The following is a 24084-nucleotide window of genomic DNA, read 5'->3' as shown; positions in this document are numbered from 1 at the left end:
CTTCACAGCTATTTCTCTGATTCCAAAACCAGCTTATTTGTGAAGGCTGTGGCCAGTAGAAGCTAGAATGTTGTTTTTACTCCTGGTGCTGTTTATTGTTTGTTCTGTCTGCATTTCTGTTCATGCCTGTATAAAATGGAGATGCATTCAAAATAAGCTAAGTCTAAGAGAGTAGACATAAAGTCACAAAAAGAAACGACCATTTGTTTTCCTGTTAACCAGACTAAAATATTGTGGGAAAAGATAACGAATATGAAAATTGAAGGCTTCCATCAGTTTTACAAAATTGACTTGAGTATTCATGAAGTGAATTATCTGCCTGTGTTACAAGGATTTTTGTACATGCTATCTTCTGCTATGCATGGTCACATGGTGGGAGAAAGAGGGATTGGTTGAGAGTTGGCAGGGTTAACATTTACTAAATTGTATCTGAAGTTCTGCATTGTTTGCTTTTGTGATGTGGAATGGGAATTATCACTGGCCTTAATTATCTAGGAACTAAGGTAAAGCCTAGAAACTTTCTTCTTACGATGATTCTGTAATATTTCTTAGTCTACTAATGGTCTGGATTCCTATGTTAATCCAATATATTCCAATGTAGTTGTTGTGTTTTTTTTTTTTTTTTTTTTTTTTTGTGAAATAGTTACCACTCATCTCTTTCAAATGGCTTATTGCTGATTCAGTCCCTGTTTTAAGCCACAGTGTCACTGAAATTCTGAGATAAGTCGGCTATTTTCAGTCTTTGCACCACACAAACAAACATCAAGTACAGTTGAAACGTGAGAACTGTTCATGGTAAAACTTCTCCTGCTTTCAGGATGGCTGCTAACAAGAATGATAATGAGCTATTCTTAGGTATTTGAGTTACAAAGAAGTAGAATGGTTTCCAGTGACAGCAGTGGAGCACAAAACCTTCCTGTATTGCACATCTGATGTAAGGGCTTTTGTCTTCTGGGGGGGAGGGGGGTTAATGAAAATAAAAATCCTTTCTCACTAGGCATAGCAAGTTAGCAAGTGGGAGGGGATTCAGAGGTAATGGAAATCCTGCCCTAATTTATCTAGGCCTTTCTGCTGTCACAGCGATAAGCAGAAACTGAAAAAAAGGTTTCCAAAAATGGCTTGACTCATGTAGATATTCTGTGAACTCCATTCCTGAAGCTGTTATAAATGTAATGGAAGATGAGATTACTTCATTTACGAAGGTGCTTTTACAGATCGTCACCATTTCCCAGGTAAGCACTCCTTGAGAGTTTTACCTGTTAACGGCTGATGATTTTAACGCTTCTTTTCACTTGGTTCGAGATCTTCTGGGGAGTATGTGTACACTTGCTTATTTCCAAAATGTGGTCCTGGATACTGGTTTGCCTTAACCATTGAAGGAATTCCAGAAGGACTCCTAATGTAAGGCAGTTCAGGTTTGACTGCATGATTGTAAGGAGATGTAGATGTCTCTCATCACTGGAATGATCAGTGGTGTACAGTGGAACCTTCTTTGTCTGAAGCCTAGAAGAATCTATATGTGCAAGCTGAACAGATAGTTCTGAGTAGCTATGACACAAACCAGGATGAAGCACAAGGTGAATGTATTCCATCACATTTAATTCTCTCACAGCATTTTGTGCTAAAGGACTAAACACTTTGTATTTTACAAAAGGAGTGCTGCCTTGAGAGTGGATGGCTGTATTAATTTCAGCGTTACCTACACTTGGTCAACTCATTGAGGGGCAGGGAAGGATGGATGTGGGGAAGGCATTCACAAGACATGAAGGCTCAATAGTTTGAGGTAATTAGATGGTTCAGGCATCTGTCCTTTGTCAATCCTAGAACAACATAGAAAATAAGGACTTTTATTTGGCCTGTGGTAAATACGCATACAAAATACAGAACATGCTATACAATTTAGAACTTTAATAGTGTTCTCTGAGCATTGGGCATTATGCAGAAACCAGTAGAAACAAATAGGAAGTTTTTGGTTTATTAAACATAAATCCAACAGCTGCAAAGCAATAACATGACTGTCGTTGAAGGTTTTTGTGTATTTAAGTAGTACTCTTAACATTTGCCTTTTGACAAAGTAATGATAAGCATAGCAAGGTCATTACTATATTTTTTTTAAGCATGAAATGAACAAATTCAGCCATTGATTTTATTAACAAGTTTCATTGACTTGTCTGGAATCTAACCAATATTGAGTAAAAGTACCAACTGAATAACTGCTGGTGCTCTGAAGTCTAGCTTGTAAAGATGAACTAAGGTTTCACTGTGAATTTTTTTCCTCTGGGGATGGTTGTAACTGACATTATTTTTCCATTCACAGTTGCACATAAAATGCTATACATGAGAGTGAATAGGAATATTATTTTTACTCCTTGGGGATTAAGCATCTTTGTTGTATCCAGCCTTTGGAACCAATGATCAATGCTATACTATCAGAGCTGTGAAGAATCTCTATATTTCTAATTTCTCTTTTTTGAAATTGTAGCATTTCATCTGATGTAGTTCTTGTATTTAGGAACTGAAGTTCCTTTGATTCAGACTCACATTGATGGAATCAAAGTCTGGGTACAGTTCTGTAAAGCTGGATAATGCTGGAAGATGGTTTATTGCATTCTCAAAGGCTTTTCGTTAGGATTTTGGAAGTAAGTAATGGCTTGTGGCAGTGTGAATGAAGATTCACAAATACCACCTGCTGGAACTAATGTTTAAACATTCCTAAATTGAAGCTATTAGCAAACATGTGCTAGAAATATTCAGCTTCTTTATGAGCAAAGGAATCTTCCAGTCACATGCATATCAATGTCAATTAAAGAGATTATTAATTTTATAATACTGCATTATCATGTATTCAAATTATACATCCATTTCATCTGGCAGTGTTCTGATCAATCATATGTTGTGGTCTTACTTCATAAAGCCCATGGTGAAGGAATGAACACCAGGAACTTATTATTTTTTTGATGCAGAAGGGGCAGAGTATCCTATCACTGCACAATCATTGTCTGTTGTGAGAAAACCTTGTTTTTAAACATCCAAGGACTTTGGTATTATTGCAGTGGCCCTTTGAAGAGCATGAGGCTGTTTTAAGCCCCACAGATCAGGCAGATGGAGACTTAGTGGGATAAGTTCTGTTTTCTTGTTCATTCCTTTTTTGTTCTTAAAGTTCTCTTCCTCACCAAATGAAGTTGCCAGAAAAGGAAAAGTGCAATACTTCTCTCTTGACTGCCTAAACAGGCGGTCTTAGAGCCCTAAAAATAAACAAGGAGTCCGAAAGAGAAGTCTTGGTGAAATTCGGGCCCTCCCTCTGTGGGAGTTCTGCCATGGATTTCAGTGAGTTCAGGACTTCGTCTGATGTGTTGGCCAACTGCTGCAGTTTTGTTGATTTTGGCCAGCTGTGCCAGCCACAGCTTGTTCTATGTCCCAGAATAGCTGCTTTGATAAGATATTTACCATTACAAGTATGGAACAGGTCCTCTAGCCAGCACTTAATGTTACAGAGTAGCTGTCATTTAAAAACACAGCCAACACTTTCTTGAAAGTGTTTGTGGGGGTTATTTTTAGTTGTTTCTTCAGGTTGATGGTGGCCCTCTGAGAGAAAAGGCAAAATTTCTCCCAGTAGGGAGCAAAAGCAGCATTTGAAAGAGTTAATGTTCAGGAGATCTTATTTACCACTTAAGCACTAATGGTATAACTGGTGGGTGCATATGATTAATTCATTTTAAACAAATGTAATTTCTAGAAGGTAATTTAGCATTGGAAGAGGTGGAGTTATGCTTGCTGAAGTCCATGTAGAGCTGAATGTGTATCCATTAGCTGAGCCCGTCCTGTGATCACCAAGTCAGCTAATAGAGTACGACAGGGAATCGGAGATTTCTCTTTTGGGAATGGAGGCTGAATGTCCTTGCTAACTTGGTTCATAAAATTCATTCAAGCCAAAATTTATATGGATACTTAGTGTGTTTTCCAGAACTGAGGCTTCAGCATAGACTTTGGTATTTAGTTTTGCTGTTTTCTAAAATAATTTTCCTTTAGAGCAGTAAGCTATCTTAAAGATGGGGAAGTGTTTCTGTCTCATTCCCTTCCATCTGCTCCCCCAAACTCTTTCAAATTACTGTTTTACAGCCCAAACTGAGGCACTATGTGTGATGATGATGAAACCACTGCCCTTGTTTGTGACAATGGGTCTGGTCTTTGCAAAGCTGGATTTGCAGGAGATGATGCTCCAAGAGCCGTGTTTCCATCCATTGTTGGACGTCCTCGACATCAGGTCTGTTGGTACCAGAGTGGAAGTGCTGCCTGCTCGTATTTGTGAAACTTGTGGAAGTGATAAAGGATTATTCAGGCAAATCTCCCATTTGTGTTCGTGGGAATTGAGCTTGTTAAGAACCAGGTAGTTGAGCTGCATATCTTTTATACAATGAGCTTCCGAGTTGTTTGGAAAAGATATTCTTCAACTATAAAATCTTGACTGGAAGAACATGAATGTTTTAATGATGTGGAGATGTCTTATGGGAGAAAAACCCACAAAAGTTGCTGTATCAATACAAACAAAAAAGGAAGAATGCTGCTAACACAAGAAACCAAATGAATAGTAGTGGTAAGGTCCTTTTATTGTTCCATTAAACAACAGCAGGGCCCATTAAGTGTCTGAAAAAGATCTCTAGTGCATCACTTAATCAACTCCAGCAGGACTAGAAAGGATGAGTGTGATTTTTCTTGAACTTGAAAAAGGCCTTGCTTGCTTAATTACTTTTCTAACAGTTCCTTTAGAATTAGAAGTTGCCAGTTTTCATTGATTTTGTTCTTATCTGAGTCAGATTTTAATTTTCTGAGGTGTCTAACCCCTTCCCTGAAGTTCTCTGTGTTCTTTTGCCAAGTTGAATAAGCCTGTTTAGACAGGCATAAAATATTAAGCTTTTTAATGAATGTGTTTTGAACACCTCTATGAGTTATTGAAGTTTAAATGTCAGTTGTTGAAAGCATGTCCATTTTTTAACCTCTAGAATTGTTCACTGGCTTTTAATCATGATTGGAGCTGGCGTGGCATTTTGCACAGTGAAACATCTCAGTGGCTGTGTTATTATCCATGACAAAATTAAATATATTTTTTACTATTTGCTGAATAATATTGCACCTAACGTCTCGTTATATTTAGAGAAAGAATGATAGACTTCCTAATGCAAGCATGATGAAATTAATAAAACTATTATTCAACATGTTCACTTTCTTTTGCAAAATCTCTTTTACGTTTTACAAAAGAGCATTAATTAATGTAAATTTTCAAAGTTGAATGTTTATCCTTTTACCTGTGTTGTAAACTTCTGGTCTTCCGGCAAGGAGCGATCTCACCATTTAAAGGCAGTAGTGGAACTGCATAGACATGAAGTGCAAGCAAATCTATGAAGTAGGTCTTCGGAGTCAAAACTAGGTTCTCTCTTTTTCATCTGCAATTCATTTCAAGTATTTCTTTGCAATGTTGAAGGACCTACCTCTCCTGGAGATACCATGGGCTTACTGATGCCTTCCTAGACATTGCTTCTACACAGGCGTTCTCTGTGTGCAGTGCAAGATCCCCAGCTTTATTTCTGAGGCTGTGTTAGGTTTCCTGGAGGGTTTATTGAGATAGTTGGTACGGTCAATGGTTACCAATAAATTTGCATTTTAGTTTGGCTTTGTGAAGTACATTGTTTTACATGAGGTTTAGACAATATTCTTTTTACGGTGCAAGATATGCTGCACTAATAGCGGAACAATATATTTTGTAGGGTGTGATGGTTGGAATGGGTCAAAAAGACAGCTATGTAGGGGATGAAGCACAAAGCAAAAGAGGGATCCTGACGCTGAAGTATCCCATTGAGCATGGAATCATCACCAATTGGGACGACATGGAAAAGGTGGGTGTTTATTTTTAATATAATTTTCTTAAAGTGTCATCAAAGACATAGAGTTTGCCATTATCTTTCTTGCAAATCAAAGGAATTCCTTGAAGGAATCCTTGAGGAAATCTCAGTATAGCTGAAAGGATGGTGCAGTGTATCAGTACAGGAGTCCAGTGCTGATCAGGCCTTAGCACTGCTGGAGATGTTTTAAAAAGTGGATGTTTTTCTTCAGGTATTTGTGGTAGACTAATATTTTATACATATTTTTATTCTTGAAGTTCGAACTGAGGCAGAACTTGGTATGATGTGATTGGAATTGGCTAAAGTTAGAGTCACAGTTCATCAGAGGTGTAACAGAAACACGAAGGAAGGTTATTTCAGTTGGGGTTGAAACCTCTGAGGTGGTGGGATGATTTTCCCTCCTCCATTCTTGCCTACATGAATGGACCGCGGATGATGCCCACGTTTTGTATTGCATAGAATGCACTCTCTGCCAGTTGAAGACCAGATTTGCGCTTCTCATCCCTGTACCAACTCTCTAAGCAGGGGACTTTTTCCCTAGAGCATGTTTTCCCATTGCTGATTCCACTGAGCTTTAATGCCTGTGTGGTGATGAAGCTGCTGTATTCCCTGCCAGGCGCTGCATTCCTGGCATTTGGACAGCAGAATGGCGCTGTGCAGTGCCCTGCTGAGGGTGCCCAAGAGCAGGCTTGGCAGTGCAGAGTGCTGCTGATGGGTTCTGGAGAAGGCTATCTTACTGTGTGAAGTCCTTCTCATATTGCATTCATCCTGGTCTTTGTAGGGAGCACCTGAATCTGTGGGAGTGCTCTGCGTCTGCTTAAGGGCAGAGCAACAGCTCAGCTGTGCGTTCTCTTATAATTCAGCTGTGGTGTCACAGCCACAAACCCACACGGGCAGTGTGGGGTGTACCAGGTGAACAGACCAAAGTTAACACAGAAGTAGTGAGAGTTCCCAACTTCTTGTCTGGATGAGAATTGCCCACCTACTCCTCTAGATGGAAGCATAGTATTTGCATTTCTTTATTTCACTGCTTCCTGGGAAGGTACCTTGCTCATTTCTGTTGTGTAAAATAGATGGGAATATAATTCCCATTATACTGTTCTTCCTGATAGTTTTCCTGCTCTCTGCATTGACTGAAAAAGTCTACTAGATTTATCTCTGCAACCAAAACTGTTCTGTGTAGAGCACGTACTGGTGTTTGCTTTCAGAGTAATACTCAATGCTGGAGCAGGCTATCTAAAATGCAGTCAAGAAAAGAAATTGGAGATAGTAAAAAACAAAATAAAACAAAAAAAACTGGCATGTGCTTTACTGTCTCATGGTGTAGGGCTGCAGTGTAGCCTAATGGCTAGACCAACCTCTGTTAGGTGGAGGGGTTTTCTAAGGATGTTCTGTGGTGGAGGTTTAGGCAGTGCTGTAATTCAAATAATGGTAAGACAACGCATGAGTTCTTGTAGTTTGACCTTTTTTTTTTTTTTTTTTTTTTCCCTCCACTTTATCAACCAAATGAGTGAGAGTTGGGTTCTTAGCTCAAAATTTCTTATGTCATACAACACCCAAGATGCCATAGCTGGAAGAGATGCCCCCAGACAGAGTTGGCTCAGTTTAAGGAGTGGAACAGAAAGTGGAGACGGTTTTCAAATAGATGAGCAACAAAGAACAAAAAAGAACCATGAGAGAAAGGCAGTTGGAAGGGAGAGACGAGAATCACATTGCTAACTTTCATGATTGTTGCAAATAAATTTAAAAAAAAAAAAAGTAATTATTATTATGATTCTCCCCAACTCAGCCAGCTATATGATCACATGGAAATCTTCCATCTAATTTCTGTACTACAGAAACTGTACAACAGTTCTGTGTATGTGTGTGCATACACAGACACATACATGCTCTTCTGGCTGAAGAGTGCTCTGAAATGCATTGTTCCTAAAGTTTGAACGTTAAAGAAATAAGTTTTATGTGTTTTCCCTGGGATTTCCCAAAACAAGTTGCACAGTTCTGATCCAAACCATAAATTTCTTTGGCATGCTTGGAAATAACAGTACTGAAAAATGCCACACTATAGAAGAAACGAGGAAATTGCTGGGGAATGTGCCAAAAAAGTGGAACAAAGGCATAACAGTGTAGTGCTCGGCCATGCACGCATGACAATAAGAGGAGGTCACCTAAAGACTGGGCTGAGTGAATGAGTAAGGATGAGTTTGTGTGTGAGGGGGAGTGCGGGTGGGGATGCTGCTGGCCGCCCAGGCATCTGTGTGAATCAGGAACAGAACATGTGGGCAATGAAGCGAAGCATTCTTCTTCTGATGTGCTTCAGTTCACAATATTCAAATTGGGACTGCTCTGTTTTCCAGTGGATAATAACACGGGGCTTTATACATCACCGTTAATTTGTTCGCAGCTACGGAGCTGGCAGTGTATGGGAGGGGAAGCGTTAGAGTGGGGAGATTTCTGACCCTGATGGCTGCGTAAATGTTTAAGTATTGGAATAATCCCTCCTCGGTAATTTCTCTTAGCTGTTCTGCCTGCTGTTTAAATTTAATTCCTGTCACCTGTTGAAATTAACACTGGGCTATTCTCATTTTTTGTGGAATATCATTATCCATTATTATCATTAGATCAAGTCTAATGGTCTGTGCAGCACCTAATCCTGCCTAGTTTGGAGGAAAAACCTGCAAAATGCCAGAGGTTTCATCAGGGTCTATCCTCACTAGTACTGTTGAAATCTCCCGTGCATTGTTAATGATGTACAACTCCTTCTCTCCTTCTTTCCTATTTGAAGTTGTGGTCTTTTCCTTCTCCTTATGTATGACATATGTTGTCCTTTATTTTATTTTTACTGATTACTTCATTTTGTTCAACATTTTCCTGCCTTCATTTTCTAAACCTTTGTATGGTAACTGTTGAGTCATGGCCTGAACCACTGATTGAGCACCTGGGGAAAGGATCAGCCAGCGCTGGGAGCACAGGTTAAGGCAATTCTGCTGTGTGACAGGAAGGGGTGGAGCCTGGCTGCACCTCTCTTAGATCTCATTTAAGGGCTGATTGCCTCTGGGGAGGGATCTCTGGTTGGAGATCCCTCCTTGGTGAAGCTTTCCCCTGTGAACCTGGTATCTTCTGATAAAGATGAGCAATCTTCTTCCCTTCCTTTATAGCACCTTTCTATCATGCCATCCTTCTGTCATCACACCTCTGTTGTGGCACCTTTCCTATTGTATTGATCTGTCTAATTGCTACAACCTTTAAGTGGAAATGGCCTGCACCCCAAGTCCCAGTTCTGGAAACATCTGGATTTATACTTAAGTGACTGAGAGGGAATGAGTTCTTTTTCTAAGGGCTGTTAACTTTCTTAATAAATAATTCCAGCGCTGGGCAGCTGATGATTTGTAGGTGCTTCAGATTTAGACAAGGTCTTTTTTTCTGCTTAAGCTCATTTTGGAGCCTAATAATACTTGTTTCTAAGAGATTCATCAAGTAAACTTGAGCACGAAGCTGATGCTTTGTGCTCAGAAATAAGTTCATTAGGTTAGACAAAGCTGGATAATGATTAAAGAGACAGGAAAAAAAAAAAGAAATGGAGGAAAGAATTACATGAGAAGATGAGAAAATATTTCATCACGATACAAAACAATCTCTCTTTGAGCTGACATCAAGAAAATAATCCCTTGAGTTCCTCATAGTCAGTCCTCAGACAAAAAGAGTCTTGATGGATCAGGAGAACAATCAAAGCTAGCACTGTTGTACAAGTAACACCTCCCAATGTGAACAACACTACAGTGATTCACAGAAACTGAGAAACGCAGTTACTTGGAATAAGTGAGTTTGATTCAGGGCTTACAGGATGAAATAGCTGTGGCAAAAACAACTTTTCATTTCTGCGGAAATAATTAGATTTATACAGACTGTTTTGGCAATGGCTTACAACTGGATCTCAGCCTCCACACAGCTTGAAGTGGAGAAATCTCTCCAGAACTGGCAGTTCAATGCTCGGCTCAGCTCCAGCACCAGAGTGCCGGGACTGGAAATGCAGCAGTGCTCTCGTTTAGAGAGGATGATCCATCATATGTGTGGGGAATCCTGGCTGGCGGGGCTCCCTTGTGTAGGTCATATTCTGTTGTTCGATATGGTAGAAACCCAGTGGTTTTGGTTAATAAAAACAGAGCAGCATTTGGCAGCTTCACTCTTGCATGCTTTTTCTCTATTTTAATGTGTCTATAATAGATTTATTAGGACTGTATTTGAAAAGCTTCCTGTGTAGTGTTATGTGGACAAATGGAATAATTTCCTGACCACTTTTCTGAAGTGATTTTCATTTTAGATTTGGCATCATTCTTTCTACAATGAGCTCCGCGTTGCACCAGAGGAGCACCCTGTGCTGCTGACCGAGGCTCCATTGAACCCCAAGGCCAACCGTGAAAAAATGACTCAGGTATGGTGGACCACCAGATAGGAATCATGAAATTGGTAAGGCTGGAAAGACTACTATGACCACCCAGTCTGGCTGTCAAACCACGCCTGCCACCTCTCTAGACCCGTCACTCAGTGTGACACCTAGTCTTTTCTTGAACGTCTCCGAGGATGGTGACCCCACCACTCCCCTGAGAAAAGCTGCACTGCAGATCATTTCTGCATGGGAACCATACAGGAAGCCATGGTATAAGAGTCCTTGATATTCAGCTTTCTTAATATGGAAGATAATCACTTAGGGTTGGCATCTCTGAGCACAAAGGGTTGGAGAAAATTGTTCTAAAAATTGAGTCTGTTCTATCTTGGGAAAATGGATTGCCTAGGAGTACTTGAATTGAAATAATACTCTGCTGAACATTTTTTGCAGATAGACATGCCCAGATTGACTTAATAAGCTTGTCTCAGAACCAAAAGTAGACCTCCAAAGTTTGTACATTTTAGAACAGCCTTCTGGCCAGAAGTCCATATTGAAGATTTGACTAGTGATGTAACTAGAAGTGTGATTTAAATACAGATATGGAAGTAAAATCACATGGGAAAATCAAATGTAGCTCTGAGCTTCCCTTTGTGCACCAGTTAGCATATATTTAATAGAAAGATTATGCATCCATTCAGCAACGGTGTAAATATACTAATTAAATAATGAGGTTGACAGCACACGTTACTGGGAAGCAATACACAACAACAAAACATAAGAAAGACCTAGTTTATGGCAACCGGAAAGTGTAGTTTATACAGCAGACATGTCTGGGACTGTTTCTTTGTCATTACGCTGTAATGATAAATCCTGTTTAGAGGCTTATGGTCTATTACTTATTGTGTTAAATTCATTGCATCAATTAACTATGAAATATCTAATTAATATATTCTTTAATTGTTGGCGTGCTTTTCATTAAAATATACTTCATTGGCAAAGGCATTAGCTTATGAAATCCAAAGTTTAAATATAATTCCCTGATTCCAGTGGCTCTGCACTTCTCCCAGGTGGGATGGTGAGATGTGGTCATAGTAGTGCCACTAATGATGGAGTGGCATTGTGTGGGTGGGTGACATTAGTTAAAGAAAGAATAAATCCCATATGGCTGTCCATATTTCACAACTTCCCTGTGAGCCTTTAATATTTTAGTTAGCAGAGCTCTAGCTGGAAACAAAAGATATTCTATCCGCTCTGATAAAAATGCAGAGTACCCGAAATAGAAAGTGAAAAGAGTTGGAGCTTTTTAGGGTAGAGAAGATGGGGGGGACAAGATGAGAGAATGTTGAATGTCATAAGTTGGAAAGGACCCATAAGTTTCACTGAGTCCAACACTGGGCTCCAACTGCACCACCCAAAAATCAGATTCTATGAGAACGTTGTCCAGATGCTCCTTGAACTCCAACAGCTTGGGACCCTGGGGAGACTTTTTTGTGTCCACTACCTTCTGGTGAAGAACCTTCTGATATCCAAGGTTACCATAAAGAGAAAAAAGTGCTTGCTGGAGACAGAATGAGATTACATAGGCTTAAGCCAGACCAGGTCAGGTTTTAACTATACACGATGAGAATCCTGAAGTTCATGTTTCACTAGATAAGTTTGCCAGAGGAATCTGAACACTCCAGCAGAGGAATTTCTGAGACAGAATAAAAGCTGTACCAGGAATGGCCGGGTCTTCCTTGAGCTATGAATATAGGTTGATTATTCTTTTTTTTTCCAGCTGTGTTTTCTTAATTTTTAAATGACATATAAATACTTTAGATTGCTGTATTGTTACAGCGGTGGGGTGAGAAAGTCATACAGAGTTGTTGCCTTCAATGAATGTTATCAGTAGCAACCTGACTAGACTGAGGTTCATTAAAAGATATCCACTGACTTCAGTGATTTTTATGAATTCCTAAAAAAAAATGCGGCATGCTATTCCTAGAAGAGCCACAGATATCTTAAATAAATAAATAAATAAAATAAATAAATATAGAAAATATAAATTCTATATATATAAAATATAAATATATAAATATATATAAATATATATAAAATATATATATATAGAATCATAGGCTTGGATTGGAAGGGACTTCAAGAATCATCAAGTTCCAACCTCCCCTTCCACAGGCAGGGTTGCCAACTGCTATATCAAAGACTAGATCACAATGCCTAAGGCCCCATCCAACCTGGCCTTAAGCACTTCCAGGGAGGGGGAACTCGCAGCTTCTCTGGGCAACCTGTTCCAGCACCTCATCAAAAAGAGTTGTTCAACTGTCTCTTCAGATACTTTTAAGTGTAGCTGCTAAAGATTTGTGAATTCTTAATTACAGATTATGTTTGAGACATTCAATGTGCCAGCCATGTATGTAGCAATTCAGGCAGTGCTGTCTCTGTATGCATCCGGAAGAACCACTGGTGAGTCTGTCTGGGTGTTTTGTTGTCCACCTGTCCTTCATTTGTGCGTATACGTACACCTTTGCTGCAGAATACCAGCTGTTTATTAAGAACAATCAATACTTATATCGAAACAAAATGCCTTCCACTGTGCCATTTAAGTTCTTCTTGGTTGTTCTGCTTTTCGTGGCAGTTGTGGGCATTGGCTTCGTGTCATTCTGCTTAAAATGATCAAGTCACTACTTCTCAATAACGTGAACAGGTGGATGGTACAACTTGATACTGCCCTTAGTTGCACAGCGTGGAGAACAGTTTGTATCTTAACTGGGCTGTTCCATGCCTGCCATTTCCTTCTTACTTCATACCTATCTCTATTGTGAAGCTCCATTCCGCATACAAGATAAATACTGTCCAGTGGCTAAATGAAAATATTTCATTTAAGTATTGAATAGCTATCACCAAACCCGATGTCTGCTGTTAATTAGCATATCTGCTCTAGAATTAGCATGTAGTTCTTATTGCCATTTAGAATCTGATTAAGCATCAAGACAATAAATTACATTTTAGTATCCTTTTAGTCTTAACATGTTTCAAAAAAAATTAAAATACATCTGTTTATGTAGCCTGATATCACGGTATAACTCTATATGAAAAGATCACCAGCCTGCAGGGATTACAAGAAGTTATAAATACTTGTTTCGTGTCTAAAATTTGACTGTTTATATACATCTTTGATATCAGAAATGCTTTATTCATTTTGGGTGGAAAACATACACTCACTTCCATTCTTGAATAGGAAATTGACTCATCTGCAGGCAGATAAACCATGGTTACATTTTCTCTCATGGAATGATTTATTTTAATGTCAGACAGATTTTTATGTGCAGTTTATATACTGTTTCACGTCTGTGAAGCGCTAGCAGTCTTCTAAAATGAAAGACTGTATATGATTATTATTGTTAGCATCTGTTCAGTAAGAACAATACAATCAAGTTGTTGAATGTTACATGTCTTTTCACAGCCACAGTTGCTTATTTTGAGCTAACAATTTCATCTCACGTGTGAGCTCTTTAGTTATAAAAATGACAGAAGAAATTGGGTGAGGATCTTTATTTGTTGCTGCACAATTCATTTTAGAATATGAGGAATGTAGTGACTCTATAATAATGGAAAATATCCAGCTTCTCCTTTTCTTTCACTTTTCAGGGATAGTTTTGGATTCTGGGGATGGTGTCACGCACAATGTACCCATCTATGAGGGCTATGCTTTGCCCCATGCAATTATGAGGCTGGACCTTGCAGGCAGAGATCTGACTGACTATCTCATGAAGATCCTTACAGAGAGAGGCTATTCTTTTGTCACCACTGGTAATGAGCTTTATTTTGCATGCACTTTGCTTTGTTCTGGTACTTGTCTTATTATGCTGGCAAAAAACATATCGCTAGCTTAGCTAATGGAATTCTTCTGCCTGTGCCTTGCAGCATATCTGTCGAGCTCAAGAACGTGGTTACCACTTTGTTAGGAAATTCTGTGCCATTGAGAAATTTAACTGGTTGTGAGAGTTCATCGTATCTGTTCCACAGACAAAGGAACAAAGTTAGTAGTTGGTAATAGATGAACCTCTGGAAATTTGATCAAAGTTCTGGCACATAAAGTGTAAAAATTGATCTTTACAGTATTTGGTAGCACAATACATCTCCATCAGCAGGTGAGAGAAATTTGGTTATGCAAATGGGAATTAGTTTAGTTAAGATGGCGGAGAGATCAGAATTCAACAGACTGAATGGCCACCATAGACCTAAGGAGCTGTGCATGAGAATGTCTGTGTTCAATCTGTTGCACTATGTGTTGATTAAAAACTTATTGACTCTCTGCAGCGGAACGGGAGATTGTGAGGGATGTAAAGGAGAAGCTTTGTTATGTGGCTTTAGATTTTGAAAATGAAATGGCAACTGCTGCTTCCTCCTCCTCCCTTGAAAAGAGCTATGAGCTTCCTGATGGACAAGTCATCACCATTGGAAATGAAAGATTCCGATGTCCAGAAACTCTTTTCCAGCCATCCTTTATAGGTGAGACACGAGTTTTCTTTTTAGGGGCTTAGCAGAATATAAAAAGCATGATTTATTAGAAAGCTTTATTTCACAGCTGTAGGATCTTAAATGTTTGTCCTCAAATGTCCTTAGAAAAGTGCAGATTCTATTGGCTTATTTTGTTCTTTAGAAGTTTCTTCAGAAAGATCTCTGTTCATTTAGAGTATGAGAATTTTAAGGCAGTTTCAAACTTTTATGAATGCAGTAGAAGTTTTAAGTTAATGTTTGGAGAACTATTGAAAGATCACTGCTTTTTATCTTGACTGATCTAGAACCACGCAGCACTGATGTTTTTGATCCAGACACTACTTCTGCTTATCATTTTCTTATATTAATCTAAGTTAATCTTAAAAAAAAAATAAAAAATAAAAAAATAAAACTTTATTTTCCAGTAGTTTTATCTGTAGTGTTAAAACTTCCATTCTCTCAGTGGATGTTGGCGCTTTATGTGGTAACTCATACTGCTCTTAAAATTTTTCCACTTCCCGCTCAGATTGCGCTCATGAGCACCCAGCAAAATGGCTGTAGGCACTTTGGCACTATTTCTATTGTACTGAGCAGCAAAGCTAGCCACACTCCTATGTGGAAAATCAAACTATCCAAGCATTAACGTAGCTCCAAGTTCTGTATCTGAACAGCAGCAGGAGTGAGATTTACAGAAATTCCCTTTGATGGAGGAATTTGTTTATTGGAAGTGTAGTAAGGATCACAGTTGATGCTAAAGGATGGTTATTGTCAGAAATGTGGCTATGGGACTCAGGAATTCCTGAATCTTCTTCCTACGCTAAGCATTCCATAAATTCTGGAGTCTCGTGAAGGGAGATAGGTGAGGGAAATAAGCTTGGACTAGTGAGCTTTCCTTTTCCATTTTAACAATAATAAAAAAGAAATAACGTGGTGAAAACTTTTTTTCCCACACAGGGATGGAGTCTGCAGGAATCCATGAAACTACATACAACAGCATTATGAAATGTGATATTGACATCCGTAAGGATCTATATGCCAACAATGTACTCTCTGGAGGAACCACAATGTATCCTGGTATTGGTGACCGTATGCAGAAAGAGATCACAGGTTTGGCTCCAAGTACCATGAAAATTAAGGTAATTTTTAATGCTTACTACTTTCGTTGAAAAATTATGTCCTATAAGCAAATCTAAAATGTCTGTAATCTAATGCTCAGGTCTTGCATCAGGAGTCCTGATGGTAGGAGGGTGTAGACAGGTGGCCTTATCCCTCTGTCCCTTAAACCAGCTAATGCAGGATTGAAAGAGGAGTCAGAGAGAGGGATGAACCTACAGAGAAAAGAGCTGAAAATGCCAATGGGTAGATGGGCAACTTAAGTTTAGCTGTCAGTAAAAGCCATTAGTAGTGAGAAGGATGAAAGAAATTTCAGTATAATAGGCTAACAGTTCACTAATAAATTTGAAATTTAGTTAAGAAGTTAAAGCATAGAACAGCTGATGCATTTTTAGCATTGGATAAATCAATCTTGGTATACAAGGCTGATGTGTCCAAAGTGTTGGGTTTGTTTTTTTTTTTCTTTATTTACAGAGCTACTTTATCCTTAAACAAATGAACTTTGGACCACTCTTGAAAGTGTTCATTTATGATCAAATCATATTAATCTCTTAAATTTGAAATTCTTTCTCATTTGTAAAGTTTTGGTAGATGTTTTGTGGGCTGCCACTTATTCATCTGCTGATGGTAATCTCTATTGACTCTGAGAGTTGGAAGGCAGAAAGCCTGTCAGCCTTTCTACCTCTCAAAGGTCTTATTTCATTAGAGTTGCATTGGTACAATGCCTTTCATCTAGTTATTTAATCCAAAGAGATATTACTGTGTTATCTACTTGCCACTTTATTTATGACAGATCACACTTCTTTTCTAGATGATTGCACCACCAGAACGTAAATACTCCGTCTGGATTGGAGGTTCAATATTGGCATCACTGTCCACTTTTCAGCAGATGTGGATTAGTAAGGATGAATACGAGGAAGCTGGGCCCTCTATTGTCCATCGCAAGTGCTTTTGAATGCTTCCATTGGCTACTGTCTGTGATAAGTAGTGCTGTTTCTCTACACATTACCTGCTCTTCTTTGCTATGAGTGAATCCTGGTTTGGCTTTCCTCTACTTGCAATAAAGCACATTGTGTGGATGTCACATGAATTAGTACATTACTTCTAAGCTTTTAATGCTCAAACAAGGCTAACTTTTCAGTGATAGGTGTTTTTCAAGATTAATTACAGCAATTGTAGTACACAGTTTGTAGACACCTCCCCAGTTTTTAAGATCTAACTGCCATACATGGAGGAGGTGGCATACCTTACAGCTGTATGTTAGTCTCTGCTATTTGGGGTTAAGTCTGAAGAACGCAAGTAGTATGGGATTCTTTCAAACTCGCACATAATGCAAGATTTGGGTACCATATGTGGCTTTTTTTGTGCAGTTCAGTGGCAGACAGGATTTTTCTAAGGGGATTTATTTTACTGAGGATACAGCGGATTTATGTGGGATCTACTGTGCACATAGTGTTCATTTGGTAGTGCTCATATGGATGTCTTTCCTTTGTCTGCTGAAATTGTTTGGCGGGAGTCCTTTGTCTCCCTGTGACCACCACTCACCAACAGCAATGAGTTTCAACAAGCTACAGTGACATTTGCACATAGACGTAACAGGCTAACTTAGTTCTAATATTGTTTTATTCATCTCTTTTACCGGGCAGTCAAATGATATTTCATTTACTTCATCTGTATCTGTGCTATGCTAAGCTAATGGTTATTGAGTAAATAATAACCTTTTAAATATGTTATTAAAATATTCTGGGTTTAATGGATCAATGAAAGTGTAATTATCCATGTAAAGCTGATGGTAGCATACATTAATTTCACAGAGTTTACTTTATCTGTTATACATAAAATAATAATTACTGAGTTCTAATTTAATTTTATTATGAAAATGGCTTCATTTCCTCTGAGTTTTCTAGTCAAATAATTTTTAAGTGAAAACAGAATTGTTTCACAATTTCCATTAAAAATTTACATCTTCCTGAATAAGGAATGTTCATAATGTTTTTTTTTTATGATGATTAAAGCAAGTTATGGAGATCACGTTTTACTGTTTCAGATACCAGAAAAGTGTGTTCTATATGATTCTGGATTTTGGATTGGTGGTGATGTAGGTTTTGATGTCATTCATTGTTTAAATAAAACCTTCTGAGTTACTGCACTGAGAAGTAGTAGTACATGGATTTTGTTTTGTTTGATTGTCTTTTAATAAATGAACAGTAGCAAGGCTTCAGAATGTGGAACTTAGCCCAAAACACCCTAGCGTGCTGGGGGTGGGAGTGGGACCAAATCCTGAATTCCTGACTCCTAGACAACTGTTCCACTAACCAGACAATGTGTGCATCCCTCCCTTCCCTCTTTGTCTTTCTCTGACTTCAGTGCATTTTGTATTGGTGCCTTCTGAAGCTGTGACACATGACCAATGCAGACAATTTTTCCCCCCTTTGCAAAGATGGGGAAAAGCTAAGAGCTTTATTTACAGACCTTTCTTGTAACTTGTTTGCTTGGGCTAAACTACAAGGAAAGCTGTATATCTGCTGTAAGTGTTCAGCTTTCACAGAAATAAATTTTCTTTCATTTTGATACAGTGCTTTTTTTTAAAGACCCCAGCATTTCAAAAGCATTGAGAAATCCAGTGCTGTTGTAAATAGTTTCTGTTATCCTTGGAGACAGCACAGTGGGCAGTGCCCGAGTGCTGTGGCTAAGGGTAGTAAATGATTCATCCTGAATTTTCTGGTGAGCAGCATCTCTCTGCTCCGTGGTGAGTGCTCTGATGCAACCAGGTAGCTCAGAGGGAGTACTGGGCTGATGCACGAACGCTTCTTATGATGTGTTCTGCAATGAAGGTCTCTGTTGTACAGACTCTTGTGCAGTAAGGGGAGGAATGCAAAGCTCCAGGAAGATGGTTGCCTTCCTTTCCAGAATTACAAGGTTATAATTCTCTTCTCTGAGTCAAAACACTGGACAAGCGTTTGCCTTCAATTCAGTTGTTCATTGCCAACGTGTCACTGAAATGTGTTCACATTTCCTGAGTTGTATGGAGTTCACAGTGCTGCTCTGTGAAGGTACTGGCTGACTCAGGTTTGGTTCTCTTTCAGAGATGACTGAAAAGCAGCTATAGCTGCATGTCAGCTTTGTGTTGTGGTTGAAATGTCCGTTGCCTTTTGAAAATGTGCCTAGGAGATGTTTTATGGACTCCCACTCATTCTGACTACTGGTAATTCCAGAGCTGGGTAATCTTATTTCTTTATCCAAATGAGCTCTTCATCATAAAAGCTGGAAGACCTATAAGGGCAGCATTCTCCAAAGTTCTGCTGTATCTAGCACAATGCAGCATAAGCAGAGGTTGGTCATTCCCTATTCTTGAATAATAGCTGTTCAAATTGCTATTATTCATGTGTTCTCAAGCAACTGTAAATCACAGCAAAAATGTCTCAGCCTCTGAATGAATACTACTTCAGGTTTATTGTGGAAAAGTTCATGTGATTGCTGCTTAGATTAATAATAAATCAACTACATCTAGACTTAGCACTGTTAACTGCCTTTTAGTTGATATAACTTACATTTTCATCTCCAACTTTTGTAGTGTGATGTCCAACAGCATGAACTTAACTGAATGCCAGAGATCTGCATACTTACCTTTGCAATTGTAGAATCACAGAATTGCTCAGGTTGGAAAAGACCTTAAAGATCCAAGTCCAACTGCAACCTAACCAAACTACCCTAACTCTGCTAACCCTCTTCTAAATCATGTCCCTGAGCATCATATCCAAATGGCTTTTAAACACATTCAGGGATGGTGACTCAACCACCTCCGTAGGGATCCTATTCCAGTTCTTAACAACCCTTTCAGTAAAGTTTTTCCTGATATCCAGCCTAAACTTACCCTGGTGCAACTTAAGGCCATTTCCCCTCGTTCTGTCACCAGTGAGAAGAGACCAACCCTGCTCTCGCTGTAAGCACCTTTCAGGCACTGGAAGAGAGCAATAAGGTCTCCCCTCAGCCTTCTTTTCCCCAAACTAAACAACCCCAGTTCCTTCAGTTGCTCCTCATGGGACATATTCTCTAAGCCTTTCACAAGTCTTCTTACCCTTCTTTGGACCTGCTCTAGCACCTCAACGTCCTTTCTGTGCTGAGGTGCCCAAAACTGAACACAGTACTTGAGGTGAGGCCTCATCAATGTGAGAACAGGAGCAGGATGACTTCCCTAGTCCTGCTCACCACATCAGTATATCTTTTCAGTACATAATCATAGCTCACTGATCAGTGCCCTGAGATCTACGAGGTTACGCAATTTTATTGTTCCCTTTTGTACAGAATAAGTTCGGGGAAGTCCATGGTAACAGTGTAGTCAAACATCTGGATAACTGTAGCGTGTTTTGAAACAAATCCACAACAGTATCCTCTGAATTGCATTACTTTCTCCTGTGTTAGTTACATATGTGAAAAGGAAGGAAAAGAACAGGATGCAGTGCAAACATTGCAGGAAAAAAAACTACTGAGAAGGTTTATAAAGTGTCTGATGAAATATTAACAAAATGCAAAAGGGGTTTCTATCTTAAAATCGCAGGCTAAACTTCTAGTTTTGTAATTACTGCTTATTGGTTTAAACCCAACTGAAATATTTCATTAGTCTAACATTCCAGCAAAATCCACTTTTTAAAAATAAATTTCTTTATTGTATTTTTAAACTTATTTTAATGCTAGTCTAATCTAGGATCTGAAGATGAAATCAACAAGAAATTAATCAAAACTCTCTGTTACTTTTCCCATTTAGTTTTTGTCCAACTAGTGCTAAAGAGAAGCTAAACAGCAATGTGAAGTCAGTGCAAAGTTCTCATCCAAGTAAATGAACTGTTATATTTTCCCAGAATATCTAACTGTAGCTCAGAATAAGGCATTCCAAGTAGATGTGGACTTCTGCATAAGGTAATGTCAGTGCTTCATGTCTCAGAATATTTCCTTAAGAGGAGGACAAAGATACGGAAGAGAGATGGCCACTTCAACTATTCACTGAATCTCCTTCTCCTCATCCCTTATTATCCCTTGCCTGTCTTCTCCATGTAATCTGAAATTTTGACATAAAACAAGTACGTAAACCAGTCCTTCATCCTTCTGTGACTATTGTTTGTATAAAACCAAAATTACTTGTGACTTTTTAAGTTTTGTTACAAGGGTAGACTCTTTGCATATCAGATACTTGAAATATTTTCTAAACTTCAGCACTCAACTTTTCTCATTGTTTAGGCTAAGACTGGGCAGTGGATCTCTACTGGGGAGGGGAAAAAAATTCTAAAAGCTCATAAATTTTAGACTGTTTTTAGAATGTGAGTAGCAGAGGAAGTAAACATTTTGTAGCATTTGTATATTTGTATACAACTGGAAGTGTTCCTTGGGCTTCTCTTTATTCCTCCCTTCCACAGGTCTCCTCTCACTCTCCAAAACAAAATTCTCTTCAGTCCTTGGCTGGCATCTATCTATTGATCTTTGCACAGCTGGGACGGAGATGTGAGCTTTCAATGGTCGCAATTGAGTTCTCATCCTGCAGCTGACTTGTTTCTCAGCTTGGAAGAGCCTGATTATGCTCTGAATACTTCCCTAACAATCTGCATGTGGAATATTATTCAAAATTTTTAATACAGCATTTTGAAAATAGAATTAATCATGTGCCAAGAGCAAATACAGATAAAAATAAATAAAACTATCAAGCTTTTTGTGTGATTTGGCAAACCTCCGCTTCTTTGAGAGGAAGTTGCTCCAGTCACCATGCTAGTCCTACTTTGCTATAGAAAGTTGTACAGCGTGCTGTAGTGTGCGTGCCAAGAGTGAGGAAGACACTTCACAATATACTGCAAACACTCACCTACAGTTGTTAATTGCCACCATTTCACTTCAAGATTATCTTTAAACTCACTGGGTTGTTAACATCATATTCAGTTGCAATTATGCATTCTCCTTGTGTGAAAATCTAGTTTGGCTGATGATAAATGTCCTCTAAATTTGGAAATACTTCTGTGGATCCTAATTGTTGTTGGATCAACACAGTCACTGCTACCAAACATTCAGAATGTACCTGGTTCTTGAAAGTGGCTTTGGCATCTGGTCTTGTAATTTGGTGTTTCTTGGATCCCTAATACTCATTCTTCCCTACAGCCACACAGGCAATGCATTTCTTTAGTAAGAACAAACAAACCACATTTATCTCAGCTCCAGGAGTTAAGACTCAGAAAACAGTGCTCTCCATACCAAAACTAATTTACCTTGAGACTCATGGCAAATTATGGCTCCACAGTATCATATTAAGTGCACCTTATGGGCAAGGGTAGTTCAAGTATTACAAATATCTTTAAGAGCATCTTGACAGAGAAAGAAGGAAGCACATCTTGTACAAAAAGGACTTTTAGGTAACAGTTATTTGTGTTGTTAAATGCCAGCTTGCAATTCAGATGTTCCACGTGTAAAACATTATCTTCCAGGAAAACTAAGTCAACCAGTCAAAGGCTATTAATTACACCTTATATGGCTGATAGTTATCTGCTCTATTGAGTTCACTATTGCGATTGGATCACATTTTTCTAAAGAGCGGGAAAAAGATTGCCAAGTGAAATTTTGTGACTGTATTGTTTCAAGGTGAATGTATCAAGATTGTCTAACTAGATGTTACATTAAATTATCACAGTATTGCTGTCTTCAGATCAGACAGTGAGAGTCATCATTATGTACTCTCAAGGTGAGAGGAATCTCAACTGCTGGCTCTGTACAGTCCAAGTGTGTAATTCCTCACTGTATGCGAACCGATATCATGCAAAGAAAGTGCTTTGCATTTGGCAGAGTTTCTGGTTGTCTAGGAAATTGTCTCTGAAAACAGAAATGCTAATGGTAATGGCTGTTCTTCCCCAGTTTTTCTAGTCATGAGGCTGTAAACAGTTTTGCAGTGTGTGTTCCTGTTCCTGCAGGCCAAGGATTTCTGGTGGGGAGTGCAAAGCAAGGGGCTTCTGCAGGAGAAACCTCAGCAATGGTTGCATGGTTCAGGATGGTTCTCCAACTTCAGCAGTGAGCTATGTTCAGTTGTGGATGCTACATCTTTATCAAGGTACATTTTTTTCCCCCCAGTGTATTTGTAAGTAAAATTCTTATTCTAGTTCCAGCATATGTTTTGGATAACACTATACCCTTTTATTTGATCTTTACAAACGCAATCTTGTATTTGTTCAGGATACGCTCCCTAAAACAGCATTTTTCTAGCCTGTGACCTTGACTATATTAACTCCTTCCATTACCAAGGAAATAAATACCTTCATGTTAAAGGCCCTCTATAGCTTTACTCTGATCTGTTACCTTCTTTCCCCCATCAAATTTTGATTTATACTTCTGATCAACTTCTGTTTCAAATTAAGCATGTCGTTACTTTTTATTTTTGGAGAACAGCTCCCTATAAACGTCTTCACAACTTCAATCCCTCTAAACGCTTCCATAAAAGTTATAAGGCCCTGATGCTTCTGAATCTTAAGCTGAATTAGAAGCTCAGGCAATTTTCCTATTGCCCTGCCTTCTGTCACCCTGTACTGTTTTCCTTTTTCTTAGGTAAAAAGTTCTCTAGAGTAGGAACCAGTGTTTGTTTTTTTCTTTGTACAGCACCTTTTGTAATCAGACGTTTACCCTTAGTTGGGCAGCCATGCAACCTGGATGTATTGGTGTTATTCACTACGAACATATCCTTTCTGTTCTCCCTAACCTTGTTGATGTTGGCTGATTCTTTTGGCTCCTCAGATACTTTTGTAAGTAATAGCATGAAAGAGCTATAGGTGTGTGAAGCCTTTTTTTTCATAAGAATAACTTGCAGGGAAAAATATTCATTCATACAAGTATTACCAACTTTAGTACATATAAACTAGAGTATCTCCAGTTATTTCTGTAGACTTATTTTATTAAATTCACTGAATATTTGACATAAATCTTTTAAATATGAATGCTATCTTCCAAATAGTTTAGATTTTAGCATCTTATAACACTATCTTTCAATTCTACTTCTCCCATCAGTGATGCTCTTCTATTTCTTAAAATAATAGGGAATCTGATGTGAAATTCTTATCAGTTGTGCCACGCATGTTTTTGATGTTCACTCAGATATATGAAGGCTGCTCTGAAAATGATGATTCCTATGCCTCTTTGCCTCAGTTTTAGTTAAAAATCCTGCTTTCTTTT

At 38.7% G+C, this 24084-nt stretch overlaps 1 protein-coding gene across 2 annotated transcripts; it reads left to right on the top strand.

Moving 5' to 3' along the window:
• The first annotated feature begins 1082 nt into the window (after nt 1-1082).
• On the top strand, nt 1083-18047 carry LOC100541147 (actin, alpha skeletal muscle B-like). 2 transcript variants are annotated; one of them, XM_003206368.5, is made up of 9 exons: nt 1083-1232; nt 4120-4264; nt 5763-5891; nt 10216-10326; nt 12657-12741; nt 13927-14088; nt 14599-14790; nt 15733-15914; nt 16703-18047. In XM_003206368.5, exons 2-9 carry the CDS (start codon nt 4136-4138, stop codon nt 16844-16846), a joined length of 1134 nt encoding a protein of 377 aa, XP_003206416.1. In that variant the 5' UTR covers nt 1083-1232; nt 4120-4135; the 3' UTR covers nt 16847-18047. The 2 variants fall into 2 exon arrangements, with proteins under 2 accessions (XP_003206416.1, XP_019471033.1); XM_019615488.3 differs by lacking the exon at nt 1083-1232 and adding an exon at nt 2617-2639.
• The last annotated feature ends 6037 nt before the right edge of the window (nt 18048-24084 follow it).

This window comes from Meleagris gallopavo, chromosome 5 (genome assembly GCF_905368555.1).
Source record: "Meleagris gallopavo chromosome 5, MGAL_WU_HG_1.1, whole genome shotgun sequence".
NCBI classification, from domain to species: Eukaryota; Metazoa; Chordata; class Aves; order Galliformes; family Phasianidae; genus Meleagris; species Meleagris gallopavo.
This window is presented reverse-complemented; position numbering and strand designations above follow the sequence as displayed.

Excerpts from the sequence above, each read along its gene's own strand:
- LOC100541147 (XM_003206368.5), top strand. The coding sequence starts at position 4,136 with ATGTGTGATGATGATGAAACCACTGCCCTTGTTTGTGACAATGGGTCT. Across the intron at positions 10,327-12,656 it reads ACCGTGAAAAAATGACTCAG|ATTATGTTTGAGACATTCAA; the intron begins GTATGGTGGACC and ends TCTTAATTACAG. Across the intron at positions 14,791-15,732 it reads TTTCCAGCCATCCTTTATAG|GGATGGAGTCTGCAGGAATC; the intron begins GTGAGACACGAG and ends TTTCCCACACAG.